We start from the raw sequence: 12,954 nt of genomic DNA on the forward strand, positions 1-12,954 counted from the left end.
CCGGTTACAGAAGCTGTGTGTGGCAGGCAGGAGAGCAGCGCAAACTTGGTGGAGTACCTGCTTGCGGGCGGCTTTGCCGCCTCCAACGTCGAGACAGCGGGCGGCCTGCAGCGTCAGCAGGCGAGTCTCCTCGATGGCGATGCGGCACTCCGCGATCCAGTGGGCAATTACCTCCTGTGGCCAAGGGGGACAACAATGTATAATAGGAGGGGGTAAGTGGATCAGCACATCGACACACGGAGGGAGAGAGAGAGAGAGAGAGAGAGAGAGAGAGAGAGTGTGTGTGTGTGTGTGCGTGTGTACACACAATGAATGCAAATGCACTCTTCCAATATGTCACAAGTAGAAACCTAGAACTCTTCCGTCCATCTCCTAACCCGGAGCGTCACTGCACCCTATCGAGGACACGTTGAGGGGCGCTTGGCTAAGGTTACAGAAATCCAAAAATCTTCTTTCGCTGGACCTCAGCAGGATGTTTTCAAAAGTAGTGAAACAATTTTAATGTCAGTCAGTTTACGTATTTAATTTAGTTAACCACCTCTTAAAAACAAGAACGCATCCTGCGCTTAGGCGCCCGCACCACTCCTCCCTCGAGCCTCTAGAGGGCGGCATTGCGCAGATGGGGCTTTTGGACCGGGGGGGTCATCCGCTCCGCAAAAAGGGCCCGATGAACTGCTTGCTGTCACATTTGTGAAGTGACTCCTTTTTATCCGGACGTAACAGGGAAACGGTGACAGAAAGACCCCGGTCGGACACACATGTTGAGCATTATACCGCGGGACGCAAATGCACTTAAGATGCGGGCGATAAAGACGAACACGCAAACAAACTACGTATGTGAACGCTCAAACAATAGGCAGCAAAAGCGGCACCACCTGGGCTGCGTTAGGCTCAAAACCCATCCAGGGGCCCCGAAGGGACCCGCCAGGGGTCTTAATACATAACTTAATGCGTCCTAACCCTAACCCTAACCGTCAAGTCACCACATCAAGCTGGATCCCAAATTCCCTTCTTCCCCCCCCAATTTCCTTGCCAAATTTTGTTGTGCCTTTTCGCAGACCCGACGCCTGCAATATTCCGCCGTACAGAAACGGTTGGGGTTCCGGCGCCGAGATTTGTGGGGAAGATTGCTGCTCGAGAGGCGAAAGTTTGAGTTGGCAGGGCCGAGGACGGCGGAGCGACGGCGACCGCGGCTCCCGATTCCCCAGCCATGGCGGCTCCGGTCCGCTCCAGCGGTAAAGCGAGGGGATGTTCTCGTTGACTCGGCTCATTTTAAAAAAAAAAAAAAAAAAAAAAAAAAAAAAGGCCCCGGCTCGGGTTCGGCTCCCGCCCACGTAAACGGCTCCGTCTGGGTCGGCTTCCCCGTAACGGATGGCGAAACATTTGCTCTTAATCTCTCTTAATGCTCCCTCTTCTGCTGTGGGCAAAGCTGTTTAATGATACGGCGAAGAAGTAAAACGGCCAAATATTAATAACAGCTAAACGGCGTAGAAATGAAAATGGGACGGTGGCTGCCGGGTGGGCGGAGCCTCTGCGTTCCGCACCGGATTCCCGTGCCAGTTAATCCACGGCCGCTGCAGGTGGGTGAGTCGCCGTGCTGATTTACCGCGGTAGGCCTCGCTGAGCGCCACTCTTTGAAGGAACATCCGGTGGGGCGACATTAAAGGATCTCGGGGGCGAGGTGGGCGGAGCCGGGTGGCGGGAGAGAAGAGCGTGCGTGTAAATTGGAAACAAAGAGGGGCCCGAAGAGAAGACGTGCAGGTCCAGCACCTGGATGAAGACTGGAATGATGGGAAACTGGGGTCTGGTCAAATCCCAGGAGAAGATGGGTTCCAAGAAACAGACGAGCAGGAGACAACCGTGCATCTGAGGAAGCCTGTCTTATGGAGGGGGACTGCCTGCGGTTGTGTGTGTGTGTGTGTGTGTGTGTGTTTGGACCTGCCTGAGCTCCACCCACAACACAAACACACGCACGCCCTGCACTCACGTGCTGGTACAGCTTCTTGCCGAAGGTGCGTCGCTCCGCCGCCCGCTGGCACAGCAGCTCCAGCGCTCTCTCGGCCAACCCCACGGCTCGCATGCAGTGGTGCAGCCGGCCCGGCCCCAGGCGCCCCTGGGCGATCTCGAACCCTCGGCCCTCGCCTGCGGGAACACGCGGCACGGGAGCAGGAGTGCAGCGGGGCAAAAAGCTCCCGCCAACTACATGGGGGCCAGCGGGTGGCCTGGTGGTGAAGGAATTCCACTTGTGGCCAGAAGGGTGCTGGTTTAAATCCCTTATACTATACGGCCCCCGTTTTCCCCTGGTTATTGTGCTTCAACTACTGATCGCAGGTCTCCTACTCCCCTACTAAACCCGAAGGCCAATTTCGTTTCGGACAAAGATATGGACTCAGGGACACATATTTCACCGCTCTGGACCACATGAGACGCTCCTTGCGCAAATACACCGGCATTCAAAAGTTTGGAATCACCCAGAAATTTTATTCACATCCTTCACATATGGTTGCAAAGCCCCATTTTTTCAGCAATCTGATGCATGGAATAACCTTTCTTTCGCAAAACAACAGCAGACTGACATGTTTCCAGAGGGAAACTTTCGCTTTGGGTATTTTTACATTTATTTATTTATCAGACACTTTCATCCAAAACAACTTCCAACGAACTCTATGTAGTGTTATGAGCCCACACACCTTATTCACCGCAGTGAGTTACACTGCTAGATACACTACTTACAATGGGTCACTCATCCATGCATCGGTGGAACACACACTCTCTGTCACTCACACACTATGGGGGAACCTGAACAGCATGGCTTTTGGAGTGTGAGAGGAAACCAGAGCACCCAGGGGAAATCCACACAGACAGAAGGTGCAAATACCACACAGACTGAGCAGGGATCGAACCCACATCCTCTCGCACCCCCCAGGCACTGTGAGACAGCAGCACTACTCATTGTGCCACCCAGAAATGAACTTGGGACACCGGAGTAACTGGTGCTGAAAATGTGGCTTTGTAGTCACATGTCAATAACAGCTTATAAATCAGTCTTTTCCAGCAGTACTAGCCATTGGAAACATTATTAATGACATCTTGGCTATATTCTAAATTAATCCAACGGTACCTTGATTTAAAAAAGTATCAATTCTTTCAAAAACGAGAATATTTCCGGGTGATTCCAAATTTTGAACGCTGGGTATTTGCGGAAGGAGGGTCTCGTGTGGTCCACCGGGGTAAAATGTTTTCCAGAACGTAACTCTGCTGGAAAAAAGCATTTCTTCTGCATCACGATTGTTATTAATTTTGGAAGATGTAATCACATTTTTCAGAACTTCATAGTGCTGCATGACAAAAAACAAAAACTGAGATATGCTAATATCCATCCTTCTGCTACTTCTGCAAACAGTGTATTTGCGCTTTTTTTATGATGCAAATTCATCTTGACATTTTTATTTTAATTATTTTGAATTAAAATATCACATGCAAAGAAATCTTAAAGCATCACTTTGTTATCCGGTAAAATGTGCGATTTAGTCAAGGGGTCTGAATACTTTTGCAAGCCACTGCTTCAAAGTATGTGAAGTCCTTGCGTCCCTTACTTTTACCATGAAACGGTTATTGGTGGGAATCGGTGTCTCTCATGTGGCATAACAGGTGTAACAACCAACTGCACATGTTGCTCAGAGGAAAGGTGTGGTAGAAACACGGTAATAGTGCCGGTGTAAAATAAGCGAAGCCCAGGTTGTACCGGTTAAGCGTACTGGGTAGGTAGAATCAGGGGTGTAAATCAGAGTCATTTATTAATTGTATAAGTTCATTTAAGGATTTAAGATTTCGATTTTACAAGTTTATGTCAATATTCTATACAAGATTACTGGGCGTCCCTACGGGGTTCACATACTTTGAAGCAGCACCGTACGTCACGTCCACCCACAGGGAGTCCCACACCAGCAGCTACCGTGTTCCCCAGAAGACCGTCCTTCGGGACGAGCAGCTCACCTAAAATAATGTTGGACAGCGGCACACGCACGTCGTCGAAGCGGATCTCAAAGTGTCCGCCGTGGATGGCATCTGCAACGACAAGGTCTCGGTCAAGCGGAGGCGCGTCCTCCGGCAGGCTGGCGCTTCGCCGCCGGAGAGTCGAGTCCGCGCCGAGGCCTCGAACCCCGGTCGAGGAGGTCATTGGCACCGCGATGAAAGACGCCCCCCCCGCCGCCTCTCACCGTCCTCTCCGAACACGGTCAGCGGTCTGATGAGCTCCACGCCGGCGGTGTCCATGGGGACCAGGACCATGCTGTGCTCTCGGTGCCTGGGGGAGAAATAAAACACGTCAGCGGACAGGAGGACGAAAGAGGAGACCTCGGAAGGACGCAGTAAGAGAGAGATTGAAACGGAGAGAGTTTGTGCCAAGATCGTTCGTGGCCGCTCTCACCGGGGATGGCGGTCCACTCGTCCGTTTCGCTCGTTTCAAAGGGAGCGAGACGCTCGAATGTTGCCGAACTGCTGAGGATCGCTTCCGTTACGGCGGTCGTTAGGAACCGGTTGCTAAGCAACAGCGTCCGCTTTCTCCGTTGGGCCGGCAGGTGGCGTGACGGTTAGAACCGGTGCAGTTTGACCCCCTGCTCCCAGTACAACGGCTCTCATCAAGGTACTTACTCTGAACTGCTATGGTAAAAATGACTACGTGAGTAAAAAAAATGGGAGGAGCTTAGAGTGCAAACATCTAACAGTGGTAGTTGCTTGGAAGGAAGACATCAGATAAGTTAATGATGATAATCATGATGATAATAATAGTAACAACAGCAATTATTAATCATCATCATCATCATCAATAATAATAATAATAATAATTAGAAAGCAGAGTCATTTTTACTGTATGTTTTTGGGGTAAATTAGGCTCAGTGCTGGTATTAGTGTCAGTGTCGCTGTCAGGGTGGGGACCGGTCTGGCTCGGCTGCGGTTAAAACTGGTTTACCGGAACCTTCTCGCACGCAATTAGACTGCAGACGGTGTTGACGCAGCGGTTGCTTTCGGGTTCGAGGGCGGTCCGTTTCCACAAAGAGGTTCCCTCTAATTAGACATCGTTCGCTTTGCTTGGCAGAGGGTTCGAGGCGAAGCAGCTTCACGCACGCTGCGGCCTCACCTCTTTGTCCCGCTGACTATCGGTTAAATTAAATTAAAGAAATAAATTTAATTAGTGAAAACCGCAGCACCAGGGGTGAAAAAGCAGCCTTTCGCATCGTTTCTTAGCCGCTGCGCCACCTGCTGACGAAAAGCAGCGCGGCCCAACGATTCCCTCGTAGCACAGCGATCAAAAACAGACGTGGGGGAAGCGGGAGGGTCAACGCCGCTCTGTCGGGAGCGGAGGGTTTATGCGGTCTTCGTTGCACCGAGGCTGCTCCCCACCCCCCCAACCCCACTCCTTCCAGAAGCTTGTGGGTTTGCAGGTTCCCTCCCTTCCAGACACGTCTGCCAATTCATTCTAGCGCCCGCGCATCACGGGGGTTTGAGCCCAACAACTAACCGTCAACACGCGTGAAGCGTAACAAGAGTTACATCCGTTACACGCGCACGTGTCGATCACGCCGCTGTCAAAATGGAATTCCGAGCACATCCTGCGTGACCCGCGCCTACCGGATGGGAAATCCTCCGAAACGTCACCCGATCGCCACTTTCTCCAATGATCCGCCCACCAGCTGTCATTATCGATTTATCATATTTATCCAAACATAATCCATTCACGTGACGCCTTTCTCCGAGCACAGCGCAGCGGTAGTTTTAGGGTTGGCCAACAGGTGGCGTAGCGGTTACAGCTCTACCTTTAACTCGGAGGATCAAGGTTCAAATCCCACCTCCTGCTGCGGAGCCCGCGAACAAGGAAGTTACTCTGAACTGATGGAGTAAAATTCACCCTGCTGGATGAAGCAACAGAAATAAGGTAACACTAAGTTGCTTTGCAAAAAATTGTCACATGAATAAATAAATGCAGGTTGACTAGTAAAGAGAAATAAACTTATTGAAATCTCCTTTTACTTCAAGTACCCTGAGCAAGGGTGAAACACTTGGGGTGGGGATTCGAGCTGGGATCCTTCAGGTAAAAGGGACGCGTCCGAAGTGCTTTGTCTGTATGTTGTACGCGTCTCTGTATATGTGGAGGTGCACACACACACATTTTCAGAACCGCTCGTCCCATACAGGGTCACGGGGAACCGGAGCCTACCCGGCAACTCAGGGCGTAAGGCCGGAGGGGGAGGGGACACACCCAGGACGGGACGCCAGTCCGTCGCAAGGCATATGTGGAGGTGCAATCAAGTGGAATTTTACTTTCGCGTTAATAGTTTCTCACTCACACACACACACACACACTCACACACACACTCACACACACCGCTGGCCCTAAACAGGGTCGCGGCGAACCGGAGCCTAACCCGGCAACACAGGGCGCAGGGCTGGAGGGGGAGGGGACACACCCAGGACGGGACGCCAGTCCATCGCAAGGCACCCCAAGCGGGACTCGAACCCCAGACCCACCGAGAGCAGGACCCGGTCCAACCCACTGTGCCACCGCAACCCTATTAATAGTTTCATTAATTAACAGATAAATAAACTGATAACTAAAACACCCCCTGCTGTTCATATTATACACTGTTCATACATAATTTACAGAAAAAAAAAAAAAAAGGATTGAGGTGAGCTGAGGGCCCACCTGGGAAGGGGGGGGGGCTCACCTGTACGTGGGGTCATGTGACTTGTTCCTGCACATCACGATGGCCACTTTGCAGTGAGGGCTGCCAGCGCCTGGGGCGACATGCAGGAAAACAACAACAACAATTAAAGAAGCTGTTTTTAAGTGACTCAGGATGGCAGCAGACCCTCCCGCCTGCCGACGCCACACCCCGGTGACGCACGGCTTTCGGGAACCATCTGCGGAGCCGGGAGAGGAGCTGCCGGACGCTGCTGGACGCCGTCGTGTTCGCGTTTGTTGCTCACGCTCTCCTCCCGCCGAGAACACGTTCCGACACTCCCCCTCGCTCCTCTACGTGGCGTTCATAAGAAATATTCCGGAAAAAACAAAGTGCACAAACAACACGCTTCCAAAAAAAAGTGCAGCTTATAAAAAGAGAGCGGGGGGGGGCAACATGAAACGACTTTCTCGACAGCTTCTGGGATTTTAAAGCATATCCTTCGATGCGACGGTTTTGGAATGAATGAGAACGCTGCTGCAGTGAACAGAAGTATTTTAATACCTAACATTTTTTAAATCACATCGCCCCACTCGGCAGTGGAATTCGAGAAAAAGTGCAGTCAGCTAAATTCATTTGGCTTTTATTCACACACACACACACACACACACTGTCTGAACCGCTTGTCCCATACGGGGTCACAGGGAGCCAGAGCCTAACCCGGCAACACAGGGCGTAAGGCCGGAGGGGGAGGGGACACACCCAGGACGGGACGCCAGTCTGTCGCAAGGCACCCCAAGCGGGACTCGAACCCCAGACCCACCGGAGAGCAGGACCCGGTCCAACCCACTGTGCCACCGCGCCCCCCTGGCTTGTACTTGCTCTGCAAAAAAAAAAAAAATTGGTTCTCAAACTGAAGGAAAGTACGGTGCAGATCACCGGATTCATCACATGGAAACAAAAACGTCACTTAGTCACTCCACACGGGAGCTGTGAACACTGTGGAAGTGAGTTTAATCGATGTGGCACCTATTCAGCTTGGTGGCTCTTTACCGCCATCGGTGAGCTTGGCACACGAGTGTCTCCTGTGCTCTGCTAGTGAAAGTGTAGTAAACTGATGAGTGCAGAAAGTGCAGTTAAAATAAAGAAATAAACTGAAAATGAATAAATGTAAGAATTTATCGGACTCTTTTCTCCAAAGCAACTTCCAGTGAACTCTATGTAGTGTTATATCAGTCCACACACCTTATTCACTCTGGTGACTTACACTGCTAGATACACTCCTTACACTGGGTCACTCATCCATATATCAGTGGAACACACACACACTCTCTCTGTCACTCACACACAATAGGTGAACCTGAACGGCATGTCTTTGGACTGTGGGAGGAAACCAGAGCATCCAAAGACTTACACTGCTAGATACACTCCTCACACTGGGTCACTCGTCCATACATCAGTGGAACACACACACACACTCTGTCACTCACACACTAGGGGTGAACCTGTACAGCATGTCTTTGGACTGTGGGAGGAAACCAGAGCACCGGGAGGAAACCCTCACAGACACAGGGAGAACATGCAAACTCCTACATTTATTTCTCCAGTGACTAAACAGTTTTAAGCTGTTCAGAATTATTTACCCATTTATGCAGCAGGGTGATTCTTACTCATGAATTAAGTACTTTATGAATTCAAGAAAAGTACTTCCTCGATCAAGGGTACGAGAGCAGGAGCGGGGATTTCATGTGAACCGAGGACCTTGAGATCGCGCAATGATGGCTTTTAACTGTCAAGGCTACTACAGCAGGCGTGCGATTTGAACCCGGACCCTTTAATTTCAAAACGGCAGCGCTAAGCACAACATCCCCTGCTGTCCTACGTAGTGAAAACATGGTAAGGTAAAAGTAAGTAAAATCAAAGCTCTTTCTTTCGAAAACTCTGCACTTGAGTGGCAGAGACTGTGGGACGTGAACACGGTCCTCTGCTGCCTGTTGTTTTCATGCAGGTTCTCAAGCAGCGCATTCCTGTGGTGTCGAGATCTTTAGCGATTACCGGAGGAGCGAATCGCACTGGGGCTCGGTGCCGGGATGAACCCGAGGGCTTTTCGGCTGCGGTCTCCACCGTCGAACTTCCCGAGCCTTTGTTCGCCAACACGCATCACACCTTGCGAAGCTTCACAGCCAAGCAGGGGCTGGACACGGTTAGGGTGCTCGACCAGGAGGGAGTCTTCACTGGGGGTCCAATAAAATACGGACACCTCGGTGCAGCCGGGTGGGGGCGCTGTCTTGCAGCGCTGTTCTGAACAGAGACCTCGGTGTGGTCATTAAAGATCGTTCAAGGAGTCCTAGTGCCGTCCGATGTCCGACAGGGACGCTGTGGGCGGCGCGGTGCCACAGTGAGCATTGCTGCTGTCTCACAGCGCCTGGGGGGTGTAAGAGGACGTGGGTTCGATGCCCGCTCAGTCTGCGTGGAGTTTGCATGTTCTCCCTGTGTCTGCGTGGGTTTCCTCCCACACTCCAAAGACATGCTGTTCCGGTTCCCACATAGTGCACGTGCTCCACTGATGCATGGATGAGTGACCCAGCGTAAGTAGTGTATCTAGCAGTGTAAGTCACCGCGGTGAATAAGGTGTGTGGGCTCATAACACTAGATGGAGCTTATTGGAAGTCACTTTGGAGAAAAGTGTCTGCTAAATAAATAAATGTAAATGTACTTTTTTTATACGAAACCTGACAATGATTTATCGAAGTCAAACGCTCAATGAGGGAAAAACAACTATGTTTCTGAAAACTGGCAAAAGGGCCATCAGTCATCTGGCCAGATACAGTTTCTTGACATGCACAATGAAGAAATAAATGTGGTGTTTTCGGGTCTAAGACGAGACGTCCTTTCCTCGGCGGTGCGGGGTGGGCGATCAAAGTTGGACATGCTGGGACGCTGAGGTCTCCTGCATGATGCCAAGGTGGACAGAGCGACAACACGCTGGAGGCGAGAGGCACGGAGGACCTCGGCAAAGCAGCTGTCGCCATGTGTGCTCATGGATGGGCTCCTCTCAACCCCTGACCCAACACCCACATAGAGTCGTCAGCAAAAATATTGGCACCCTTGCGCTTTGTCTTGAAAATAACTCACACCGTTGTCAAGGTACAACACAGACAGTACTCTTTCGCACCAAAGGAAGCTCGTCGACGGCTACAGAAAACAGTCGGTTGACTGTTGTTATCTTGGTAGTGCAGCCGCTGGTCTCCATTGAGAGTCCAACCAAAGGCTACGCAACCAAACATTGAGTTGAGGTGTCGATAATTTTGTCAGCACCATTTCACCTTATTTTCTGATCTAAAAAGACGCATTAAAGATTCTGTAGTACAGTCATGCGCAGCTTAATGACATTCCTCTTCACGACTGACCACATATACGACAGTGGTTCTACAACACTGTAACAGAGCTGAAAAATTCTTATCGACTAGCGACGCTGCAGCTGTCGTAACGTCGTAGCGCAATGTGTTATTCGCGTGTTCGTGGTGGTGCTGCTTTAAACAAACCTTCTGTGCTGCCAGTCGTATAAAAGTATAGCACATACAATTATGTACAGAACATAATACTTGATAATGATCATAATAAACACCTATGTTACTGGTTTATGTATTTACTATACTGTACTTTTTATCATTATTTTACAGTGTACTCTTTCTACTTATAAAAATGTTTACTGTAAAACAATATGCTGTGTTACGCTGGCAGCAGCATCATAAATCTTGTGTTTACAGCATCTCTTGACTGCATCAAGGCTATACCATCTAGGTTTGTATAAGTACACACTATGATCGAGGCTATACCATCTAGGTTTCTATACCATCTAGGTTTGTATGAATACACTATGATGTCTGGACAACGCATTTCTCAGAACGTAACCCCGTCATTAAGCGACGCATGTCTGTATTAAGAATGAAATAAAGAATCTTGGAGACCAAACACTTTGGTCAATTTCAACTTATTCTCACAGAAAAAAAAATCTGAGCTGCTTGCAAAAAGTTCCGGTGTGCCAATATTTTCGCCTGCAGCCACACTCTCAGATCCTCTGCGTGAGCATCAAATGTGAACGAGGGCATTAATACACACAATATCCGCAGAAACGATACTGTTTATAAAATCTTCCCGCTGTGATTTAAATGTACTTTGACCGATGATGAGTAAGGACACAAACACGTAAGCGTCGATCACGCTCGTCTTCCCAGAATGCATCTGAAATTTGGCGCGGTCCAAAGAGACCAACGCATCCCTACGGGCCGCACCCTGAACCCCAAACCGCGTGCTGCGTGGCCCTCAACCACCTTGCTCCTCGCAGGAAGGTGACTAATGTCGACCGCAGCCCATTCGCGTAAACGATTCCATAAATCCTGCCACAGTGCAGACAAACAAGTTGTGGCACGTTTCACAAAAGGGAAACCGAAAAGGACGTAATTAAAATTAAAAAAATAAAAAAAAAAAAAAAAAAGGGTTGCAATGCGCATAAATGTTGTATTGCATAACCCTTGGCAAGGGACGGCCCTGACGTGACAAGTGCCATCATCAAAAACACGGAAGCCAAAAGAGTTGAGACGGTACGGAGCTCATGTTGCGGGTGCTGAGTGCGAACACATGCAACATATTTTAAATTAAATTTCCTCGTGTGCCGACACCCTAATTACAACTATCTACCCACTTACAGAGTCGTGTGTTCCTATAGTATCAATTCAGCGTAAGTACCTTGCTCAAGGCTACTACAACAGGAGCGGGGATTCAAACCTACGACCTTCTGGCTGCAAAGCTACACCCCGAACCACTTCTCCATCTGCTGCTCCCGTGGTGAGAATCGAACCCCAATATCAAGAAGTGACCAAAACAACATCACCGGCTTCCTAAAATGAGTCCATTGTTACAAGGATCATCTATTACTATTTATCACCTGATTTTACCACCTTATTTATGAGCTGATCATTCCCTGCACCCCGGGAAGAGTGCTGTGGTCCTCCCTCTCTGGCTCCTCACCGGGTCCACTCACGAGAGGTCCAAAATCGAAATCATGCAGATTTTTGATTTAGGCTCCGATACGGTGGAACGAGCTCCCTCCGCCCCTCGGAGCTGCTGAATCCCTTTCATCATTCGAGGAGAGTCTCAGAGCCACTTCTCTCCCATGTGCTCCATAACCTTGCATCACGATCACCTTCGTATTTCCTTCCTTGAGGGGGTACCTTTTACTCTATGAATTCAGTGCGAGTACCATGATGAAACGTGCTACAGCAAGAGGCGAAACCTAGGGGATCTGAACTCGTGTTCTTTGACGCTCCCTGCTGCCGTCCACAATTCAGACAGAGCGGAAACAACGCACATTTCGGCCGTGTCGTTCGGAGCCAGGGTTCGAGCGGACGGATCATTCGTCCATAGGAAATGGAACGTGCCGTGCGAATCCAGTACCGAGACACGCAAGCGTGCTCCCGCAGCCAGGAAAACCTGACGCGCTGAAGTGTGGAGAGATGCCCGCATTCCTCCCTGTGGCAACACCAGAATTTGGCATCTGAAGCCCTGTTACGACCACCCAGAGAGCGGGGTCCAGCGGAAAAATTATTTGTGCAATATGGTGAAAGATGAGGAGCAGGACAGACGGCGTCCAGCAACGATGACTCTGCATGCGCAACGATCAATCGCAGTCCACCGAGCCACAGTTATTCCAAACACACGGAGACGCCGTGGGGTGTGAGCCCAGCATGTGGCGATTTAAAAGATAAAGTATAAATAATAATCATATGATAATCTGGAAATACGACAATCCGGCAGGATTCTGGTTCAATGCATCGACGGAGGAGGACTCGCATTTGAGCTTACGCAACATTTCTACACGTTGCTTCTCAAATCTACGACTTGAATTTGAATTAAATATACGCAGAAATGAAAGAGGGGGGCGCGGTGGTGCAGTGGGTTTGACCGGGTCCTGCTCACCAGTGGGTCTGGGGTTCGAGTCCCACTTGGGGTGCCCTGTGATGGACTGGCGTCCCGTCCTGGGTGTGTCCCCTGCCCCTCCAGCCCTACGGCCTGTGCTGCCACTTGGGACAAGCAGCTTCAGACAGTGTGTGAAATGAAATATTTACAATTGCAGTTTCTACAGTTTTAGTTGGAAGATGAGAAAAGGCAAACAGAAAATACAAAAGCACAAAACGTGCTGGACTGAGCTCTGTTCCCAAAGGTAAATCTTCGCGACATGCAGCGTTAGGAAATGCCGCAAGAGCTGCGTTAC

General features: G+C 50.0%; 1 protein-coding gene across 2 annotated transcripts in view; it reads right to left on the reverse strand.

The window, feature by feature from the left end:
* The window catches only part of acad11 (acyl-CoA dehydrogenase family, member 11), a 51,129-nt gene that overhangs the window by 10,852 nt on the left and 27,323 nt on the right, over nucleotides 1-12,954 (reverse strand). For both annotated transcript variants that reach the window (XR_003797904.1, XM_029254699.1), the window contains exons 14-18: nucleotides 6,726-6,795; nucleotides 4,221-4,306; nucleotides 3,997-4,068; nucleotides 1,988-2,142; nucleotides 58-174 (exon numbers count right to left, since the gene is read on the reverse strand). Coding sequence is in view for 1 of the 2 variants with exons in the window: in XM_029254699.1 (XP_029110532.1) it covers nucleotides 58-174; nucleotides 1,988-2,142; nucleotides 3,997-4,068; nucleotides 4,221-4,306; nucleotides 6,726-6,795 (500 nt within the window). In the remaining variant the exon portion in view is untranslated. The remainder of the gene's footprint in view (nucleotides 1-57; nucleotides 175-1,987; nucleotides 2,143-3,996; nucleotides 4,069-4,220; nucleotides 4,307-6,725; nucleotides 6,796-12,954) is intronic.

Source organism: Scleropages formosus, chromosome 9 (assembly GCF_900964775.1).
Source record: "Scleropages formosus chromosome 9, fSclFor1.1, whole genome shotgun sequence".
Taxonomy (NCBI): Eukaryota; Metazoa; Chordata; class Actinopteri; order Osteoglossiformes; family Osteoglossidae; genus Scleropages; species Scleropages formosus.